Source organism: Palaemon carinicauda, chromosome 12 (assembly GCF_036898095.1).
Source record: "Palaemon carinicauda isolate YSFRI2023 chromosome 12, ASM3689809v2, whole genome shotgun sequence".
Classification (NCBI taxonomy): domain Eukaryota; kingdom Metazoa; phylum Arthropoda; class Malacostraca; order Decapoda; family Palaemonidae; genus Palaemon; species Palaemon carinicauda.
Window position 1 is genome coordinate 66,293,932 of NC_090736.1, and position 23,763 is coordinate 66,317,694.

Sequence of the window (23,763 nt, forward strand, 5' to 3'; positions counted from 1 at the left end):
AGGCGAGGGGCAAACTGAGCATTCAAACTTTCACAAGTTGGGGCTAACTAAATAATAAGTAAATCTCAAAAGACGAAACTTTCTAAAGACATTAATGAACCAGGTAATAGACAATGATTAAGACTGATAATACAAATATTATTGTTTAAGTAAATAGTAGACAGCAACAATTCATTAAAACATATGTATAATTCTTTGTAATACATAGGCCTATGTGAATAATAAAACACGCAAATTCCAGTAAAACAATTAGAATAAGGACAATTTCATCTTTTAAAAGACGTCATTATTTTCTTGGTATAATATACTTAGGCAAACTATATATATATATATATATATATATATATATATATATATATATATATATATATATATATATATATATATATACATACATATATATATATATATATATATATATATATATCTATATATATATATATATATATATATATATATATATATATATATATATATATATATATATATATATATATATATAGTTGTTATCCTCCTGGGAATAATGTCAAGCAATCTATTACAAATATTTTCCTCACGCACAGACTCCCAAGATGATAAGCATTCGCTAATGATTGCTTGTCTACTATTGCGAACGGGAAACGATTATGAAAATGAACGCTTGGTTATAAAAATGAGTTAACTCTTTGTTTCCTTCTTCGGTTGTGTAGCTGTATACTGTACATATAGGCAGTAAGACTATACTTAATTGCCACATATTATTCATCTTGCTGCCTGAAATAGTACACTCTAAACCTCGTATCTGTAGCCGCACAGTGCTGTGTAGGTCAGACCAAAACAGTAGCATTCTCGTCGACTGCAGCATTCCGACTTGCACCTACAATTAGTCTGCTACCGGCAACTCTCTGCAATGGGTGGAAGCTTTGTCCAAATTATCTTTTCTTAGTCTAGCACAAGTTTAAGGGAATTTTTCCTTTCCTTGTCACCCTGAGTCTCACCCCACATCCTCGCTTTGATCTAGTTTCAGCTTTCATACTAAATGGCCAGTAGAAATAAAAAACAATATCTGCTCTCTTGTATTTGGTAGAGTGTGCTTGTATTGTAAGAAGTACATCGAGCATTGCTTACTCTTCAAAAGTTTTTGAACTTCATGAGGGCCAATCACCCACTAATGCTACACCAGGGTTGTAACTTGGCTCTCAAGAATAGTAATGAAGTCGGATTTTTGACATGTATGGAGCTTTCTGCTATCATCTTGCATGCCTTGTGAGAGCGTTTATATTCTCTCAAGGAACACTGTGCTCGTTCTTTTTTTGTCATGCTGGATGGTGTGTTTAGAACCCCCTTGATCCCACTTCTTGCCTCATACTGTGTACCCAAGTGGCTGACTTCAGGACCAGCTACCATCCACCATCTCAGTACTGATAGGTCTTCAGTCATGCCCATTGCACTCCCGCCTGCCTTGATGACAGTGATGGACCCAGAACAAAAAACATCTCATTTATTGCATGGAAGAGGGAAATATTAGTCACATAGTGTAGCCATTATGTTTTTGTGGTTGTTATGCACATGGTGATTTGAGCTCTTCACTCTTCTTCTTCTTCTGGCAAGAACAACAATTGCTTCAGTCAGTCTGGAATTTACAGCCCTGGGTCTGTTACTTGCCATCTTGGTGAATGGCATTCAAGGTATCATACTATGGTAATTATCTTTATTCCGTGAATCGAAACCGAGGTTTTATCCTTTTACCACCTTGATCTCAATCATTTAGAATAAGGTATGAGATACGACTAGGTTCGAGAATAAATATAAATGACTTACATCTAGCTTGATCGTTCGTACAGTATCGTTCAAGTCCTTTGCAGTCTGTTCAGCAACCAAGACACTCCATGCAAAGGGCTATAGACCTGTTAATCTTAGCTCGGCTCTCCTGCGCTGGTACAACCGGTAATATATGGTTGCTTATTGATCCAGGGCTTATTAGACAGCATCTGGGACGCTAAAATAATGATTTAGGCACACTAAATAATCATTCGGCTGATACTGAGCCCCATACTGAGGTTCACAACAGTGGTGCCATCCAGCGTGTCCTGATTGAGTGTTGACATTGCTCTACTGCAATGAGGAAGTCAATGGGTAAGTACATATTTCTAAATTCGGACTCTACGCAGTAAAAAAAAAAAAATGTATGACTTGACATCAAGAGCATTCGGGATAAGGGAAGTCTTTGCGATCTTATTGCGAAATGCAATATTTCTGTAAATTCAATAGCATCCTTTTTATTAAAAAGAGCAATCCCCGACGAGTCTGTGTGCTGATTTTGGTGTCTGGTTCCGGAAATGGAAGATTCTCCGGAAAATTTTCTGATATTTTCTCCACTATCAGTAGAAGCATCAAATAATGATTACCAAAGTATTTGAAAAAAAAGAGGATAAGTAAAAATTATCATTAATTAAACATAACTGAAATCTGTTGGTGAAAATTGATACCAAATACTTTGAAAAGATAAGTAATTGACAACAACAACTGCAATAATAATAATAATAATAATAATAATAATTCAACTGAATGATAAAGCAAGCAAAGAAGTAAAACTTGTAATAAGCAAAACTTGAAGTACTTTTAAACTGTGCATGAATATCGCTCAAAAGAAGAAAAAAATGAAAAGATATTTGTGCTTTGGCCGACTATGGCCAATCCTCAGCCTATACATTACATTCCTCCCAAGAGCTTGACTCTGACATGTTTAGTGTATTAAATTAATCCCCATAAATACATCATTTCACCATGCCCGCAAAGTCCTTCGCCATTACTATCAATATTACTAACAATGGGATTTAATTTCTGTGTACTGCTTGGCACAACCGGGTTCAAGTCCCATTGATTTCGATCGCGGCGTTAGATAATTGAATTTCAGGATATCAAAAATTATTTCTAGGGTAGGTGTAAGTAGTGTGGAATGACCCTCAATGATCCTAGCATTTGGCATAATGGTCTAAATGACACAGACAATTGCTAACAAAGTGAGCCTGTGCAAATCAAATTAGGCTTCCAATGGAATAGTTTAATGAACAATCCTTTTTCAGAGAGTCAAGCTTTATAACAAAAGACTACCAGTGCCCATTTAATACAATTTTGAAAAAGGGAAAATCATACATCTTAGCATTTTTTTTAATGAGTCTCTGGAAAAAAAAAATAAGATCCAGAGAGAGGTTTTTTTATGGTATGCTACAAAATTCTCCATCCACTGTCATGAAATACTTCTTGTTGCTAATAATTTCTGGACTGATCCACCATCCCATTTAATTCACCCTGACTACAAGTAGAAAGGCGAGAGAAAAACAACAGGGCAGAAGAGAAGGAAAGAACAGAACCTCTGTAATATATATCTACGTGGAAAAAAAACAGATCAATAACATACTCGTAAAAGTTAACAATTACTACAACAGAGTTAGGTAGTTCAATATTCGACTGGTCTTGCACTCCCAGACACCTGTCGTCCAGAAAGGGGTGAAATGGAAATCTCTCAAACACCCGGACATCCATCAAATTATATGAGTGACTGTACAACGTCGTGTTTACCCCAGAGCTAGTTAGTTACACGGTTGACTCACGAGTTTCTGCTGAAGGGCCAACACAAACCGTATTGCGAGGACTATTTAGTACCTTTAACAGTGAGGCATTTGTTGACCGAATGCCCTAATTTTACTAACTTAAGAAATAGATATCTGTTTGAGGCTCGAGGTGAGGATGGCAGGTTCATCCTTGCCAAGATTATTGGACATGATGTGTCCTACTATGCGAGTGGCATTTTTAGATTTATTTCAGAAGCAGGTCTTCGGACAACTATTTAACTATTATAATGACTTCTTAACTTTTATGGTTTTAATTGATTTCTCTTTTATTTTTCATATATAATAAATGCTATTCGCGTCAATGACCTTAGATGTCAGGATGCCAGAAAACTTTCAATCAATCAATCAATAAGATTTTTCATAATTCAGACCATCCATTGCATTCAGATCTCGGAGTGTACCATCCTCACCTGTATATATCAATATAGAAATACAGTTTATTCTCCATCTTAAGGCACAATAGTACACAGGCCTAATCGAGAAGTTTTATTCCAGCTGTAAATTGATCTTCGTAATCACGCGGTTGAAGTTCAAACTTTTTATAAATTCTTTTCTGTTGAACGGGCTGATATTAGGTTTTGTTATTCCCCTATTTCCTTTCCTCACTGAGCTGGCTACTTTCCCTGTTGGACCCTTTGGGTTTGTAGCATTCGGTTATTCCAACTACCTATATAAACATGAGTAGCGACATACGAGTTGCTATACTCGGGGTTAATGGGCGCCATTTTGTTTCCGGGTGGCAGGATACCAGCCAACCAGTCTCTCAGTGGCCAATTGCCATCAAGACGTATTATTATTTCCACAGTCTTTATTTCTGTTTTCCATATAATTAGTGACGTGATGGTACACAATGCCATGCTGTTCTGCTTATGAGTGTGCCGGTAGACCTAAGAAAGCATATAGAATATTTAGGTTTCCAAGTAATCCTGCATATCTTTCAATTTTATTAGGAATACTTTCTTTTAGATCTCTCTCTCTCTCTCTCTCTCTCTCTCTCTCTCTCTCTCTCTCTCTCTCTCTCTCTCTCTCTCTATCAAAGACTGCTATTCCTATGTGCAACTCTTTCTATTTTACTTTCCTGTTTTATCACGAACACTTTCCCAGCGTTTAAAATAAATGGAAACCAAATGTTCACTCATTTGATTGCCATTATTTTTCATACTATATCATAATCTATATCACATGTCCATTAAGATATCTTATCTTCACTACTATATCACATTATATCAACACATCATATTTTAATACTATCCACAAGTTCCACCTATATCTTACTTTCGCAACATATAATACATTCTATGTCATATCTTCACAATTTTATAACATTTTAGTTATATATCACATTTTCAATAACTTGTGCCAATACAATTAATTAATATCTTTCAATCCCCACATCACGCTCAATTTTATTCATTAGTTATCATTATTCATTACTAACTAATATTCTAACTATCATAATACTATACAGTATGTATCATGTACTGATATCGTCTTTAAGAAATGAGGATTTACACTGAAGATATTAAAAATGAATGCATGTAAAATATATCAATCAGGATATAATGAGTAGATAATGATATATAAACTCAATATATATATATATATATATATATATATATATATATATATATATATATATATATATATATCTAGTATATCTTTTAACAAAACACATATGTATAATGAATACCACAGTACCATTACTATTACATAATTCTACTGCTGTGTACAGCAACTGCAAAACTTTCTAATACTCAAGATGCTACTGGTTTGCTGAATTTTGCAATATGCATGATCCAACCTGACATAATCCTGGCTAGATCTATCAGGGAGGCCTCACTGAACTGGAGACTTCCTATGTATAGAGAAGTTAAAGTGAGAAAAAAGGATTGGAATTCCGTTCCACCTTAGTTTTTGTATTTCATTAACCGGTTTATTTTCAAACTGATCCTTTTCAAAGTGCTCCTGCCTAGCCAAGAATTATTATTGGAAACTGATACTACTATTAAAAAGAAATGTCATACTCGACCCCTATGTTATTTTGATACTTGAGACGATTGACAAAGAAATAATAAAGATACACCCATGTCCACATAATATTGTAGTAGGCCTAATTTTCCTTTCAATAGCATATGGGATGGAAAAAAATATAGTGTAAAAGCTAGGCTATAATGACATGAAACATAATAGTAATAAATAGAGTATGCAGATGCAGAAAACATGAGCAAAAACACGAATTCATGTTCAATAAACGCAAAATCATAAAGGAATAACCATACATGACATATTATGCACATAGTAAACAAAAGGTGTGAAACATTTGGTGATTCTATCGAGCGCAAATTCATGTTCTACCTGCTACGTTTCTCTCATCTTTCAATTCATTCGCTCTCATGTTCTTCAACTTGAAGGGTAACAGCAATTCTATCAAAACCGGATTAATCGTTCTACAATAACACATCTTATAAGCTTTAATTTGTAGATATATCAATTCTCGTACTCAAATAGTCTTATTTACATTATTATACTTTATTCAAGAGAGAGAGAGAGAGAGAGAGAGAGAGAGAGAGAGAGAGAGAGAGAGAGAGAGAGAGAGAGAGAGACATCAGGTTGAACCGCCAGTATATAGGGCTTCCCTGCTGGCCGTACTCTTGTTTTATATAGGTACTCTAATTCCAACTAGCTTGACTAGTAATAATATTACTTCTTCGACGGAACCATATTCTCAGTGGCTACACCCACATTGTTGTCTCATAGATATCCATATCTATGGTTGTCTCATAGGCAGTTCACCTGATTGCTGCTGGAAGAATATTGATCATCCAGCAGTGGAGCGGCCTTCACAAAATGGCCATGCACTTTTGTACCTAGGAATTTGCCATCTACGGTTTGAGCTCTCCATTGTTTGACACTGGACATTGGCACTTGACTACGAATCCTGGGGTCCCTAGTGGTTAAGTCTGCGTTCAAGGAATGCCTTGTCTGTATGCTAGATTGCAGTTGATTTGGCGCAGGCACAGCAGTCCTGGACTTGTTAACTTTTCAAGGGTTAGGTCTCTCTTTCACCAAGTGTCTTAGTATATATCATCATCACCTTCATCTGCTAGGCCTATTTACGCAAAGGGCCTCTGTTAGATTTCCCCAGTCATCTATATCTTGAGCTTCTAAATTAATACTTCTCCATTCATCATCATCTACTTCACGTTTCATGGTCCTCAGCCATGTAGGCCTGGGTCTTCCAAATCTTTTAGGGCCTTGTGGAGCCCAATTCAAAGTTTGGTGAACTACTCTCTCTTGAGTGCGAAGGGCATGCCCAAACCATCTCTATCTACCCCTCACCATGACCTCATCCACATATGGCATTTGAGTAATCTCTATAATAGTTTCATTTATAATCCTTTTCTGCTATTTAACTCCCAATATATTTCTGAGGGTTTTTTTTTTCTCAAATCTACTAAATCTGTTGGTGTATATATATATATATATATATATATATATATATATATATATATATATATATATATATATATATATATATATATATATATATATGGTCACGCTCACCCTTGTGAGGGGTGGGATAGGCTACCGCTAGGAGGATTAATACGTTATTTATTTTTCCTCCAAGGGCTACCCCGAGAAGAATGGGGGAGGTTGTAGGAAGGGTTGAATGTGTGTGCGTGTACGTACATATCTAGATATTTAGCCGTCATTTTTGATGGGTTACGTGCATTATTATAAAATATTATTATTATTATTATTTGCTGAGCTACAACCCTAGTTGGAAAAGCAGGCTGTTATAAGCCCAGAGGAGTCCTAACAGGGAAAATAGGTCAGTGAGGAAAGGAAACATTGAAAAATAGAATATTTTAAGAACAGTAATAGCATTAGAATAATTTTTTCCCATATGAATTATAAAAACTTTAACAGACACAAGGAAGATAAATTCGATAGAATAGTGTGCCTGAGTGTATCCCTCACGCAAGAGAACTCTAATCCAAGACCGTGGAAGACCATGGTAAAGAGGCTATGGCACTACCCAAGACTAGAGAACAATGGTTTGATTTCGGAGTGTCTTTCTCCTAGAAGAGCTGCTTACCATAGCCAAAGAGTCTCTTCTACCGTCACCAAGAGGAAAGTGGCCCCTGAACAATTACAGGTGCAGTAGTTAACCCCTTGGGGTGAAAAAGAATTGTTTGGTAATCTCAGTGTTGTCAGGTGTATGAGGACAGAGGAGAATATGTAAAGAATAGACCAGACTATTCGGTGTATGTTCAGGCAAAGGGAAAGTGAACCGTTACCAGAGAGAGGTATCCAATGTAGTATAGTACTATAGCTCTCTAGCGGGAATATCTCAACGGGTGGCTGGTGCACTGGCCAACCTACTACCAACTATTTATACAAGAAAATACAGGAGTTCAGCCTTAATTTCGTTTATAAGTTGATATTGAGAATTGTATTGATCAAAATGATTTGTTGTAGTACCTCTATAAATAGTCGCGGACAAATCCAAGGAGGCGGCTGTTCCAAGTTAGAAAGGTTTGTGGCAGAATTTGTGTTGGTAGCCCTGCCGAGGAAGGTATGCTGGGATGATCGAGGGATAAATTCCACATCAACAGCTTTAGTATTATATAATGACTTACCCTAATCCGAGCTTGCTGTTTATTACATCCCAAATTCCGCAATCTTGAAAATTACATTGTAATTCATCGCAAAAAAGACAAATGGTATCTGAGTCTCTCACTTTTTCTCTATAATCCATTACTTGGCCTCATTCATCAAATAGATACTGTGTACAGTCCCGTTCATAGGTGACGAAACTGTGTACTTTTATTTTCGGACTAATTGTCAACTAGAAAGCAACATCTGGCAACTACAAACAGCTCTGTCAGCAAGTTTCCGTGAATGATGAATTTAAAGGGACATGTTCTTTAAATGATTGTAGTGGCTTACTTATAATTTCAGGTTCTGATATGCTTTTCACGGGAGAAAATTTAAAAGGGTAAACTAAAATTAAGAAAATGCTTTATTAATTATGGATGGGGTTATCTTCGCTGAAAATGCGTCTGCATATTGTTGTCCGACTCTTGTTTCATTGATGACTAAATTCGATGGGGAGTATGTGTTTCTGGCCAATCATAAAGCGACCTACTTATCGTCAGTCCAATTATAACACTTCAGATCACCACCCTTAAGAGTCCGGTATGTGAAGTCGCAGATCGGCAGTGGAGAAGAATAGTTAATTAATTAGTTAATATATTGTGCCGTTGAAATTGGACTCTCCTCAAGAGGTGAAGCTGCACGTCTTGCTAATCACCGTAAACTCTGAACACGTGAACAAGCAGATAGTCGGACTATTCTCTCTCCCAAAAAGGTCGGGATAAGTTGTTTTCCCACAATTTTAATGTTATCAGTATGGCATACATTTAATATTTGTTAATGATTCTATTAAAATTCCCATAATCATTATCTTATTGCTCCGTTGGAAATAATGTAATGGTAATAGCCTTTGTCAAGCTGAGTTTCAGGAATCTCTGAGGAATTATCAACTCTGGATTCTACAATTTTTATCCTAAAAGTCTGACAGTATCCTTCATCTTAATAACAAAAATGTACCTCGATCTAAATTACCCAGAAAAACAAAAAGCAAAAGAAATAGCTTTAAGTGATGTTTCACAAATATACAGAGACATTACGCAATAATATATGGAACAGACCCCTAAAATGTTTTATAAAGATTAATTTGCAAGTTTATTATATACACACACACATATATATGCATATATATATATATATATATATATATATATATATATATATATGTGTGTGTGTGTGTGTGTGTGTGTGTGTGTGTGTGTAGGTTGTAGGTTGGCCAGAGCACCAGCCACTCGTTGAGGTACTACTGCTAGAGAGTTATTTGGTCCTTTGACTGGCCAGACAATACAGTATTACACTGGACCCCTCTCCTTGATTACGACTTATTTTTCCTTTGCCTACAGAATTCGGCTTTTGTAAATGCCTTGGAGCGTGCGATGCCCTTCTTACAATCTCCAATGCTGTACGGAAATTCCTTGATTGTGGTTAGGAAGTTCGTATGATTGGCCTTTATTTTGTGCTGCTTTTGATCGTGTTAATCATGAAGCCCTTGTTTTCAAACTCAAACAGTTGGGGGTGGGTGGGTGGGTCGATTTTAGCATTATTATTGAATTCTTAATTAATAGATCACAGAGTTGTTGATGGGTACCATAGTGAGTAAAGTATGTGATATCTGGTGTTCCTTAGGGTATTGTTCTTGGTCCATTACTCTTCATACTATGTACACATGACACGTGGTTTGGCTTAGAAAACAAGCTCATTGCATTTACAGATGATGCTACTCTCTTTGCATCAATTCTTCCTCATGAATATAGATCTGGGGTTGCTGAATCCCTTTATAGAGATCTAGCTAAAATTAGTGCTCGGTGCAAATTATGGGGCATGAAGTTGAAGCCTAACAAAACTCAAAGTATGATTGTAAGTAGGTCGAGGACAGTTGCTCCTCAACATCAGGATCTCAACATTGTTAATGTTTCTTTAACTCTGTATGACTCTATAAAATATTAGGTGAGATTTTCGACAGCAAATTTACTTTTGAGAGACCTGTTAGATCTGTGTCTTCTTCAATTGCACAAAAAAAAAAATGGCTTATTGAAAAAGTGTTGTACGATTTTCAGTGATCAATCTATTCTGAAGAAGTGTTTTAATTCTTTTATTCTACCTTTTTATTATTATTATTATTATTATTATTATTATTATTATTATTATTATTATTATTATTATTATTATTTGCTAAGCTAAAACCTAGTTGGAAAAGCAGGATGCTATAAGCCCATGGGCTCCAACAGGGAAAATAGCCCAGTGAGGATAGGAAATACGAAAAAATAAAATATTTCAAGAACAGTAACATCAAAATAAATATCTCCTATAAAAACTATAAAAATTTTAACAAAACTAGAGGAGGAGAAATAAGATAGAATAGTGTGCCTGAGTATACCCTCAAGCAAGAGAACTCTAACCTAAAACAGTGGAAGACCATGGTACAGAGGCTATTGGACTACCCAAGACTTGAGAACAACGGTTTGATTTTGGAGTGTCTTCCTAGAAGAGCTTCTTACCGTAACTAAAGAGTCCCTTCTATCCTTACCAAGAGGAAATTGGCCACTGAACAATTACAGCCCAGTAACCCCTTGGGTGAAGAAGAATTGTTGGGCAGTCTGAGTGTTGTCAGGTGTATGAGGACGGAAGAGAGCATGTAAAGAATAGGCCAGACTATTCGGTATATGTGTAGGCAAAGGGAAAATGAATCGTAACCAGAGAGAAGGATCCAATGTAGTACTGTCAACCCAGTCAAAAGACCCCATAAATCTCTAGTGGTAGTAGCTCAACGGGTGACTGGTGCCCTGGCCAACCTACTACCTCTAAAGTTTCATGTATTGTTCTCCTGTCTGGTGTTCAGCTGCTGATTCTCATCTTAATTTGTTGGACAGGAACTTTCGGTCTATTAAATTTCTTATTCCTGATCTAGATATCAATCTCTGGCACCATTGTTCAATTAGTTCATTATGCATGTTGCATAGTATTTTTTCCTAATTTTGACTATCTTTTACATTCAGATCTTCCCGGACAGTACCATTCTGTTGGTAATACTAGGTATGCAGATTTTTCTAATATTCAGGCTTTCTCCATCATGAGGCTCAATACTACACAGCATTCTATAAACTTTATTCCAGCTGTAACCAAGTTGTGGAATGATCTTGCTAATCGTTTGGTTGAATTGGTAGAACTTCAAAAGTTCAAATTTGCATCAAATGCTTTAATGTTGAACATAAAAACATCTTTAGTTTAGCCATGGCAACCATAAAGGAAAGATCATCATATGAGAATAAACCCCATACAAAGCCATTAGACTATTTTTAAGTAATAACGAAGAAAGTTTGAAATTTCTAGGTATTCAAGGAGTACTTCTGTCAGAAATGAAGTGTCTGAAGTGTTCCAAGCCGTGCATGATTGCCTTCTATGTACAGATAATCGATCAACATTACTGGCAATGTCATGCTAAAGTTACAAAGACTTAACTAGACGCATGCCGAGTGCATTTTCTCTGTGAGTGATTACAAGGCTAGTTGTGTGGATAAGTGCTATTTTGAAGCTAAATCGTTTCCCTTGTTTTTATACCCGATTTGGATTACTCAGACTCTGACTATTAAGGTCTCAGCCTAAACTATGAATACAGCTGTCTAAGGGAGGGCTTGCTTCTAGGTTAGGTTAGGTGGGGAATGAATGAATGAAGGATTTGAAGTTTTCCGGCATCCTGAAAACGAAGGTCATTGAGGCCGAGTAAGGTGGGGAAGTTTAGGTTAGCTGGTGTTTTTGCGTTTGTGTCCCTTTTAAAATTGGACTTTATTAAAGATTGAGACGCCGTTGTTTGAAAGAAAACGGAGCTCAAGAGAAAACGGAACTCAAGAGAGTTTGTTGCTTGAGAGATAATTGCACTAGTTAGTCCGTAGATGTTGTTTCACCCTCTTATTTTTACATGAAAAAAAAATACTGTTAGTTTTCTTGTAGTTTTGTTGGTTTCAGCTGTTACTATCTTCTGCAAATCGTTAGTTTTCATTTTATCCCACCGCAAACCCTGATTCCCACACGGGGTTCCCCCCATTAATGTTGGGGGTTATGTTGGGTAGTGGTGGAAAACTATACTTTTGCAGAAGATGATAACAACACAACACAATGAAACAACACGAAAACTAATGGAAAAATGGGGTTTTCATGCAAAGAGAAAAAAAAATACCCTGGGTGGGAGACTACCAAAAGTTTACCTAATTCACAATAAAGATAGAAATATTGCCAAATTATCTCACTACCTTTGAGGGCTAACGTCATGAAGATGAGAGAGGAGGAGAAGGCCACTTCTTGGAGGAAGAATCTCCCTCAATGTGAACTTCTGATAAGATATCAGAAGTTCTCTCTTTTGAACAACATTCACTATTACTAAATGAATCACTTACTTTCCACTTTCTGGATACTTGCTCCTCTTTTTTACACTCTTACGTTCAGCCTTAACAAGAAACGTATCTACTGTAGAGACGACTACTTTCAACTTTTCATTAAACTGGCCTAACAATGAGACATCACTATGTTGATACACAGCATGGACAATACGTGGGTGGTGTAGAGGTACAGGTGATTGATTTCTGCACAACAAGTGCTAGTTTCCTCTGTATTTGTCCACAAGGGCCTATATGGAGGAAAACCTTAGCTTTCAGTCTGATGTAATACTCTTAACCATCATTTGAATTTGTATGATCGTTTCCCGTTTTCCTGTATTCAAAGTTACTTGTAACAAAGTTTGATAAATTGAGAGTAGGTGAGGGGAATACAAAATATATTCATTTATGGATGAGCAAGAGGAATATAAAATTTAATAAATTAGGAATGGGCAAGGGGAATATAAAATCTAATAAATGAGGAATGAGCAAAGGGAATACAAAATTTTATAGATTATGCATGGACAAGTGAGTAAAAAAAAAATATAAATTAGGATTGGGCAAGGAGATTACAAGACATAGGAATAGCCAATTTAAATAAAAATTGATAAATCAGGAATGAGAAAGTGGAGTACAAAATTTAGTAAGTTAGGAATTGGCAAGGTGAATACAAAACTTGATACTGTCAATCACGAATACAAAATTTTTGAATTATGAATGGCAGGGCCGCATTTAGCCAGTGAATGGCCTGGGAAACAATATTTGCGGGTTGGGGTTTGTAAGTCAACAGTTTTACCATTGAAAAGAGGAGTCTAGGGAAGCTTTTTTTTCCCCACACTTGGAATGTGTTCAAACAAATTTACTTGTTTTAGATTTTTAATAATCCTTGGTTTTAACCTTTGCATTGGAGGCTAAATGTAGGAGCCCCGAGACAATTCCCAAATGCCTGACATAAGTCCACCACTGATAAATGTGATTATAAGTGGTGTATGGAGGACTTCTGTTATATCCTTCTGTGTTTATTATTTGTCATATGTGTTTTTGAAAGCATAATTAATGATTTGCTTTTATGGGTTTTTATTCTAGAAATGGTCATGGTAACAGTGTCCCTGCTGGTGCTTCTCGTGGTTTCTCTGTGGCTCTATAGCAGACATAAATTCAGTTATTGGGCGAAACGTGGGATTTTAACACCACCCATCACCCCCATCATTGGTCATATTGACAGAATTGGATCGTCCAAGCAAGGACGGTGGATGTTTGACGTTGAGGTGAGTGTATGTGTAAAGTACCATCGACTTAGTTGGAATTCTAACTTTGTGCTCATATAAATCTATTTCTAATGCCATAATTATTCATTTCTTCTCTTAATAGGTTTACCAGAAATACTCCAGGAATGGTTTGGCAGGGGGATATACGTTCTTCTCTCCTTATCTTTACGTATGTGAGCCAGAGATGATAAGAAGTATTTTTATTAAGGACTTTGACCACTTCACAGATCGACGAGTCTTCAAATCACAAAGTAAAAATGATCAATGCATGAATGAAATGCTTTCAAATGAAAATGGAGAGCAATGGAAAAAATTGCGATCCATCGTGTCTCCAACATTTAGTTCAGGGAAAATGAAAAACCTGTTTCACCTTGTTTGTGAGAAAGCAGATGCTCTTGTGGCCTTTAGTTTGGCAGAGAGTACAAAGAAACCCTTTGTGAACATGAAGCTTAATTTTGGAAGGTTTACAATCGACACTATAGCTTCTTGTGCCTTTGGATTAGAGTGCAATTCGCTTGTTGATGAGAATGCCGAATTTCCAAAAAAGGCCGACCCTTTCTTTGACTTTGGTTTCAGCAGATTGTTAATTTTCATTATGTTAGGAATAGCACCGAAATTAATGTCAAAATTAGGAATTAATATGTTTCCCAAGGAGACACAGTTCTTTAAGAATGTTGTGGAAGAGACCTTGGCTGCAAGAAGGAAAGGAATCAAAAGAGGAGATTTTTTGGATCTACTTTTGGAGGCACAATCAGGGGAAGATTTATCTGACCCTTCCAAAAAGCAAGGTAAGATGTCTGTACTACCAATGTACATCGGAGAATTGACATTACTTTGTATAGTTGAATTATGTTTAGCAAAAAAAAAAAAAAAAAAATCGACGTGTTTTAGTATTGTTTGTAAGAAGTAATTTTTAGAAGTGTTGTATGCTTTGACTAGGGGCCCATGTAGTGGACTTTTCGAGAGAGTTGCATGTTGAATTTTAACTCTTATTTTATAGATTTGAACAGGATTATGATAATATGTTGTATGCACTTTTACTTATATTAGTAACTAAATTAACAAGAAAGCTGTTATAAGTTCAGAGTTTATTATTTTTTTAAATTTTTCTTTTTAGATCTTTGAAACTTTGAATAAAGACTGTCCCTTTTTTAACAGTTCTCAAAGATGAAACCATTATAGCCCAGTGTGTGTTATTCATAATTGCTGGGTATGACACAACAGCCACAACCTTAGCTTTTGCTGCATATGAGCTGGCAAAGAACCCGGATAAGCAACAACTCCTTCGCGAAGAAGTACAGGATGCCATCAGCCAAAACAATGGTATGACATACCAAGCCATTATGGAATCAAAGTACCTGGAGGCTTGCATTTCAGGTAAGTTATAGTATTGAATAGCTTACTGTTTTATGGCTCTTAATTTTGATGACATGAATTTCCTTTACAAGGTTTCTAGCTATGAATTATCCAACTAATTGTGCAATAATGTTTTTGACAAGAGAATTCAGTTTTCCCCTTTAGGTCTGATGTTGATTATTTTAATCTTCATCATATATGATAGTCTTTAATATAAATATATTCATAAGTTAACCACAAGTTATTTTGAATGGCTAGTAGAATTTAATCTAAGGTATTGAATAGTTTATATTTTATATCCAAAAATGACTGTAATTGTGTCTCATAATTGCATCTAGAGCTAATGTAGTTCTGATCTTCCTAAAGCCTCTTCCACACGAGGGGCAAATACATGGCGGTCACTCTTGATTTGCCTATAATTCTCTAGGTTTGAAACAGTGTTACCAAATCAAACAGTCCAAGGCAGACAGTAAGCACAGGCAGGTAAACCTTGACTTGAACCACAAGCTGGGCAAGGAATGGAATACAGAGTTGTATCTGACAATGTGGTCCCTTGTCAGGTGCCTGCCCATCCAGTGCCTTAACAACGGGCATGGACACTTGATGGTTTGCCCATGGTTTCATCGTCTATGACATCATCTACACTCGTGATCACCACCCACCACAAAATTGGCAGCAGTGTCTGCCTGCCGTGTATTTGCCCCTTGTGGGGAAAGGACTTTAGAGAGAAGGAATATAGATTCTATCCTTAATGGCAATGTAGCTCCTGAATTGCCAAATAAGAGTATTACTTGGTTCCCATGCAACAGAACCCATTCAGAATTTCCTAAGTCTATAAAATGTTGAATTTAATGTTCTAAGATTATCTAATTAAAGTAAAATATAATTATTTTCTTACAGTTCGGAAACAAATACCTTTAGAAGTAGCTAGTACATTATTACTGAATTCAGTTGCTGATCCTGTGCCGTATTTATGATTGACATTATTTATGATTGACATTCTAATACCAAGTGACTTTTGTAGGTGCTTTTCTTTCCTTAGGCAAGTGGGAGTGCTGCCTTTACACGTTTTTTTATATCTTGCTCTCAGCTAAGACTGTAATTCTATGATCTTGAAATATTATATTGCTTCAGTGGTTCCTGTTCTATGAAAAATCTTTACACTTCTTATTACTTCCACCAAGGTTCTTTATATGAAAGATGAATTAAGTAAAGTCTAAAATCCTTACGCTGGAGGGCCAGGAGGGCTTCTCACATTCATCCTCCTCCCCCTATAGGTGTGATGATTTCTATACTACCATGTAAGTGTCACTGACTGAGGGTTGGTAGGTGGGCCATTTCAGGGGTTTATAGTTCTTGACTTAATGTGTGTAAGTAAGCTTGTCTCTATACGATCCCCAGGGGAGTGTACTTGGCCCAATCTTATTCTGCATTTATACAATTGGTCTATCGAAAATGCTACAAAGGCATGGCGTGAAGTTTAAACTATTTGCAGATGACACACAATTTTACTTCTCCATAAATGATATACATAACACTACTGAAGCTCTAAACCGAATCCTTGATAGTGTTAGAGAATGGATGACATTTAAACATCTAAGATTAAATGAGAACAAAACTGAATTCATGGTGGTGGGCAAGAGAAACAGCGTGAGAAACTTGGGTGATATTAAAATGAACATAAATAATGACTCGGTGCCGATATCTAATAAAGTTCGAGATCTAGGTGTATTTCTTGACTGTAACCTGTCTCTAAATGCCCAAATAAATAATGTAATAAAAAGTGCTGGTTATCATCTAAGAAATATTGCGTTTATAAAAAAGTACCAGGATGAAAATTCTGTTAAGAAACTTGTGATAAACTTTATTATTACCAGAATTGACTACTGCAATTCTATCTACTACAATTTACCAAAAGTGCAACTTAAGAAATTACAAAACATAATAAACAGAGGAGCAAGACTGATAAAAGGTGTCCCACCTAGAGAAAGGATCACCCCTAAATTAATTGATTTACACTGGCTGCCGATTAAAGTGAGAATTGAATTTAGATATGTACAACAACCCACCAATTTATAGAACCGGTCGTCCAAAATACTTAAGAGAATTGCTACATATTGCGCAGCCAACAAATCGTGTCGACACGAGAATAGTTACAGATGGCTTCAAACTGTTGGAACCTAGATTTATGTCCACTTTGGGCTCCGGAGCCTTTAAATATGCGGCCCCGAGACTATATAATAAGATCCCACGAAACATTCGAACGATTGAAGACATTAAGGCTTTCAAGAGGAAACTGAAGACTTTCTTATTTCATGAGTCTTTTGACAGTGACGATTTAACAGTAAATGAACATATTGTGACTTGGAAAGATAAATACTGTGAACGAACAAGGTAAAACGACAGTGGAGGTCCTGTAGAGAGTGGGGTTTCCCTGCTGTATGGGACCGGAAAAGCAGCCATCAAAGTAAAGTAAGTAAGTAAAGTATGTACCAGCACCTGCTAAATATTTCTGGCAGAGAAGTGTCTTATCTGGACCCTTCACGTTTTGATACTGCCAATCTATGCAAGGAGGTCTTCATTGTTCATACTTCTTCTTCTGGAAATGGTGGCGTTTCTGACTTAGCTTCCAAGCGTTACCATTCGAGAGTTGGTAGGTGGGTCAGTTCAGATGTTTACAGTTCTTGACTAATCAAATATGCATGAGCCTATCTCTTCACAGTCCATTCTCAGTACGTGAATTTTGTGGCATACAACAGCAGAGGAGGAATTATCTTGACCTTTCACATGCGGAGAACTGCTTCTGTGGTATATACAGAAGGGCCCACTCTTAGAAAAGCTACCCTATGCTGGAGTGCCAGGAGGTCATGTCAAAAGTGACGATACTGTAGTCACAAGACTAGCCTGCAAGTGCTAACCATAAAGGGTAGATTTTTCTTGCTCGATCACCTGTGCATGAGTCTGTCTCTTTTCATCCCCATTATGTGGTCTCAATTGCATATGAACTCCAAGTCTTTATTGGGGAGAAGGACTGACTTGGGCCTTCTCATGCTGATACTGTTTAAGTGGCCTGTTTTGGTGGTGTCCCATTTCCCCTGACCAGCTACTGTTAGGTGAGCATTTTGTTTCCAAGCTTCTATGACAATTCGCACTTTTGCTGAAAGTGATTTCCATGATTATGACTATATTTGCATTCTGGGAAAAATGTAAAACATCTTCCAGATTTGGAAAATCTCTTAGCATAAACTCTTTCTGTTTGCCATGTTATAATTGAGAATCTAAGGACACTTAATACTTCATAACTAGATACTGTTCTGAAACTTTCACAGATTGAGCTTAGAGAGAAATTGTTAGTTTTATTATTATATTAAAAAAGATAGATTGTAAATAGTAGTTACTGATGGTTCTTACTGTGTTTCAGAAAATCCTTTTAAAAGTGTTGACTGTATCCTGAACTAGATTGATAAGGTGCAGAAGTGGTGTGACAAACACTATTCTTCTCCAAGAATAGTTAAAACTTCTCAGACACAAAATTGTCCAATACCAAAGTCAAAGGTAAACCAAAACGTGAAATTATTTATACAATTAAGTTGATTGTAGCAAAAGAACTTGTGCTTTTAAGTGTTTACCACTTCAATCTACTTAAAATGACTATCCATTAAAACTAGAAAATATGTGCCCATCGGACCTGCCTGATGTGAGCATTCACACCCACTATTTTTCAGGCCAATCCATGGACATAGAGGTGCTTTCTTCTTCTTCTTCTTCTTCTTCTTCTTCTTCTTCTTCTTCTTATTATTATTATTATTATTATTATTATTATTATTATTATTATTACTAGCTAAGCTACAACCCTAGTTAGAAAAGCAGGATACTATAAGCCCCAGGGCTCCAACAGGGAAAATAGCACAGTGAAGAAAGGAAATAAATAAACTATATTAGTAAGAAAATAAAACAATTAGAATAGAATGTTTTTAGAACGGTAACAACATTAAAACAGATCTTTCATATATAAACTATAAAAAGAGATATATCAGCCTCTTCATCATCAAAACATTTACTGCAAGTTTGAACTTTTGAAGTTCTACCAATTCAACTACCCAATTAAGATCATTCCACAACTTGGTCACAACTGGAATAAAACTTCTAGAGTACTGTATAGTATTGAGCCTCATGGGGGAGAAGGCCTAACTATTAGAATTAACTGCATACTTATTATTATGAACAGCATGGTACTGTCCGGGAAGATCCGAATGTAAAGGATGGTCAGAATTATGAAAAATCTTATGCAACATGCATAACGAACTAAGTGAACGATGGTACCAGAGATTAATATCAGGATCAGGAATAAGAAATTTAATAGACCGTAAGTTCCTGTCCAACAATTTGAGATGAGAATCAGCAACTGAAGACCAGACAGGAGAACAATACTCAAAACAAGGTAGAATGAAAGAATTGAAACTTCTTCAGAATAGATTGATCACAAAAAATTCTTACAAGACTTTCTCTAAAAGTCAGTTTTTTTTTGCAATTGAAGAAGACGCAGATCTAATGTGTTTCCCTAAAGTAAATTTACTGTCGAGAATCACACCTAAAATTTTAAAAGGGTCAATGCTGAGACCTGGATGTTGAGGAGCAACTGTCCTTGACATACTTACAATCATACTTTGAGTTTTGTTAGGATTTAACTTTGTGCCCCAAAATTTGCAACATGCACTAATTTTAGTTAGATCTCTATTAAAGGATTCAGTAACCCCAGATCTACATTCGGGAGATAGAATTTATGCAAAGAGGGTGGCATCATCTGCATATACAACGAGCTTGTTTTCTAAGCCAAACCACATGTCATGTGTATATAGTATGAAAAGTAATTAGGCAAGAACACTACCTTAAGGAACACCAGATATATTCCTATACTCACTATGGTGTCCATCAACAAGAAAAGACCCACTCCAACTGTTTGAGTTTGAAAGCAAGGATCTCATGACTAACACAGTCAAAGGCAGCACTAAAATGAAGGCCAATCATATGAAATTCCTGACCATAATCAAGGAATTTCTGTACTGCATTGGAGATTGTAAGGAGGGCTCTACTAGATAGATAAGCCAAGCATCCTGCTGATAGCTTCTCAATGTCACGATCTAACCCAGGCCACCAGAAGTATCTAGGGGCTAGCTACTTCATTTAGTAGAGCCTTTATGCTTTTGGTGCATCTCGTTTGGCATACTCTTCCTCCAGTGAGGAGGAAGAATCAACCTGGATACCCATATGGTACAACCTTGTGGACTGTTCAAGTCCCTGTCTCTGAGGAAGAATAGCTTCAACTCATTGTCAGAAAAAGTAGCATTTTAGCAAACAGAATCCTTTGCAGACCATTTACTAATCTCATTAGCAATTTCTAAAGTTCTATCAAAGGTGTTTATCAATTGGATTCACTCTGTACAAACAGGAACAGAACAGCCATATCCAAAGGTTTACCTGAGCGGTAATACAACTCAAAAGAATAGGCTTGTAGCATCAAAAACCACCCTGGAATTTACCGGAAGCTATTTCAAGAATAGGTTTATAAGGGTTAAACAGATGTAACAGAGATTTGTGGTTGGTAATCAGAGAAAAACTGATTCCATAGTGGTGAAATTTCTGAACTACAAAAATAAACACAAGTCCTTATTTCTTAATTTCCAAATAATTATGCTCAGCTTTATTTAGCATTGTGAATAAAAAAAAGAATTGCCAACTCCTCACCCTCTTTCTTCTGATAAAGTGCTGCACCCAAACCATACTTAGAACTGTCAGCAGATACTATTATAGGCAGTATATAGTGAAAAGGAATTAATCAAACATCTAGTAAAAGAGACTTAGATTCCTGGAAAGCATGACTATGCTTAGTATTCTACTCCCTATGGACAACTTTTCTTAATAGGCCACTTAAAGATTCAAGAACAACAGCCGCATTCGCTAGAAATTTCCTGTAGAAATTTAAAATACCAAGATAGCTGATGTGATGACGTCCCTGACTGGTGAACGCCAGACTAGGGTTCGAGTTCCGCTCAAACTCGTTAGTTTCTTTGATCACTGCAGCCTCACCATCTTTTTGAGCTAAGGATGGGGCCATTGAGGAAGCCTATTGGTCTATATGCTGAGTCATCAGCAGCCATTGCCTGGCCTTCCTTGGTCCTAGCTTAGGTGGAGAGGGACCTTGGGCACTGATCATATGTGTATATGGTCATTCGCTAGGGCATTATCCTGCTCAATAGGGCAATGCCACTGTCCCTTGCCCTTTCCATGCATGAACGGCCTTTAAACTATTATACTGTGTGATGTCCTTAGGTTCAGGAGCCTTTAGTATAGCATCTAGCTTCTCTTTAGTTGTTTTTCATATAGCCTATAGTAACCAAATGATGAAACTCAGGACTAAGCAGTGTCTGATTACAAGCATTGATCATGTCTATCCTTGACAAAAATTTCCACTACCGAAAATAACAAAAAGGTAATCAATTGTAGGTACAGGGTATGCTGTAATCCTAGTAAGCTGACTAACAGTTAATTGATAATTACCACAAATACATATGGTGTCATCACTCTTTAGTTTGAGCACAATGTTGCAGCTCAAATTAGTGTGCCACAGGTTGAATTATACCTGTCTCCAACTACTTATCTAAATGTGCATCATATATAGCACTCATAACATAGGAGACATTACCAGCCTTGAAATACATAGGTAATAAAGACTACACCATATCAATAGAAACTTCCATTTCTAGGAAAGCTCCTAGTTTCTCCTTACGTTCACCAGGAAACTTGGCCACCACTAACTTGCATAAGCTACTAAAGCATGAACCGAATCATCAGCTATGCAAAGGCTAATGCTTAGGGCTAGTAATTCTTCCTGCTCTTATAGATTAGGACCTGAATCTTCAACAATAATAATGACTTGGGTCTCCAAGACATGTCCTCAGAAAACAATATTCATCCAAATCTTCCCCCTCACAGGAATTTTAGAGCCTACATATTTTTTTCTACTTAGTCTTTGAAGGCATTATCTTGGGGCATAGCATTAGCAAAACATTTGCAGAACTTATACTCTCTGATTAGGGTGCATGCAAGCATCTGTGTCTACCTGAAATTTAACTTGAATGATGTTAAGTTTTGATATGACATATTTAGGATCTTCCAGATTGGATGAAATAATTGTATAAATGTTTTCACTATGCACCTCATTTTGTTACAAGTAGATCTAATTTATGCAAAACTTACAGCCTTAATCTTTCCAAAGGTTTAGTAAGCAATGCTTATTCTAGAAAAACACACTTTCATAATGTGCCCTGTATGCCTACATAAGTAACATTCAGTTTTTGAATCGTCAGTCACTCTTTCAGCGGCTTGTCCTACACCCACAACAAGGTTTCTAAGGATTTTTACCTTTCCTTATCTTTCTCCTTACCTCCTTGATTAAACTTCAGCCCAGGAAAGGAATTAGTTTCAGCACTAGGGTTTTCAGAGCATTTACCTCTCGACTGTAAGTATTCAATTTCAAATTGACCTCCCGGACATTTTTAGCTATAGCTTCCAGCATAACAGCAGTCTCTACAGCTTATGTAAAGTGATATTCTTCACTATAAAAAGATTATGTCAGGTCCCCTCCTCTTCAAGACCCATAACTAGTCTAACACGTAGCATCTCCACTAGCCAATCGTTAATTTACAAGTAGCAGCTAGTTACCTAAGAGCTGTAACAAATGTAGGTACACTTTTATGGTGTTCCTGGCAACTCTAAAATTGAAATGCTCATACAATATATTACAATCACCTGAGGCTTAAAATTGTTATTAAGCGCTGTGACCAATTGGTCAAAAGTACAATCCCTATTGGGTATAGGACTCGCTAAATTCCTTGACTAGGCCATACATTTTAGTACCCAATAGTGAGAGGAACGCAGGCATCTGCCTGGCACCAGTAATGATATTCACTACAAAATACAAAGAAATTCTATCAATATATGTAGGACAATGTTTGCTTATCATACCGCCCAACTTTGCCATTAAGCAATATACTTAATACAGAATGAATAATACTTTCATAAAAATATTAGTTAGGTTAACTAATTTTTATATCAATATACCAAAATAGGTAAGGTATAGTCATCAGTTAGGTTAGGTTAAGATGCATTAAGTAAGCTTAGACTAAAAATATATTACCCTGCTTGGAGCTATATCTAAGCAATCCATGTTTGTCAGTGGTTATATAAGCGGATGAGCAACTTGGTGGAGTAACGAGAACTTTGGCTATGGAGGAAATGCCCCCTAAATCTAGAAGTCATTAGCAGCAGGATGACAGGTTGGGTTTAAGGCGATAGACAAGATGTCTCTTCGGCTTCTACTCCTGATGCCTGGCGGTTGATCTTACTGGAATTGGTATGGACTGGCAGGGGTCACTTAGTTAGATGGGCACTGTGCATCACACAGAACTGACTATCCTTTGATGAATCTAGCCAATGAAT

General features: G+C 36.5%; 1 protein-coding gene across 1 annotated transcript in view; it reads left to right on the forward strand.

Annotated features, from left to right (window-relative positions):
• LOC137651253 (uncharacterized) overlaps positions 1 to 23,763 on the forward strand; it is a 125,257-nt gene that overhangs the window by 12,122 nt on the left and 89,372 nt on the right. Inside the window, exons 2-4 of the mRNA XM_068384481.1 lie at positions 13,727 to 13,908; positions 14,012 to 14,696; positions 15,067 to 15,285. Of these exons, the coding sequence (XP_068240582.1) occupies positions 13,729 to 13,908; positions 14,012 to 14,696; positions 15,067 to 15,285 (1,084 nt within the window). The 5' untranslated portion in view covers positions 13,727 to 13,728. The remainder of the gene's footprint in view (positions 1 to 13,726; positions 13,909 to 14,011; positions 14,697 to 15,066; positions 15,286 to 23,763) is intronic.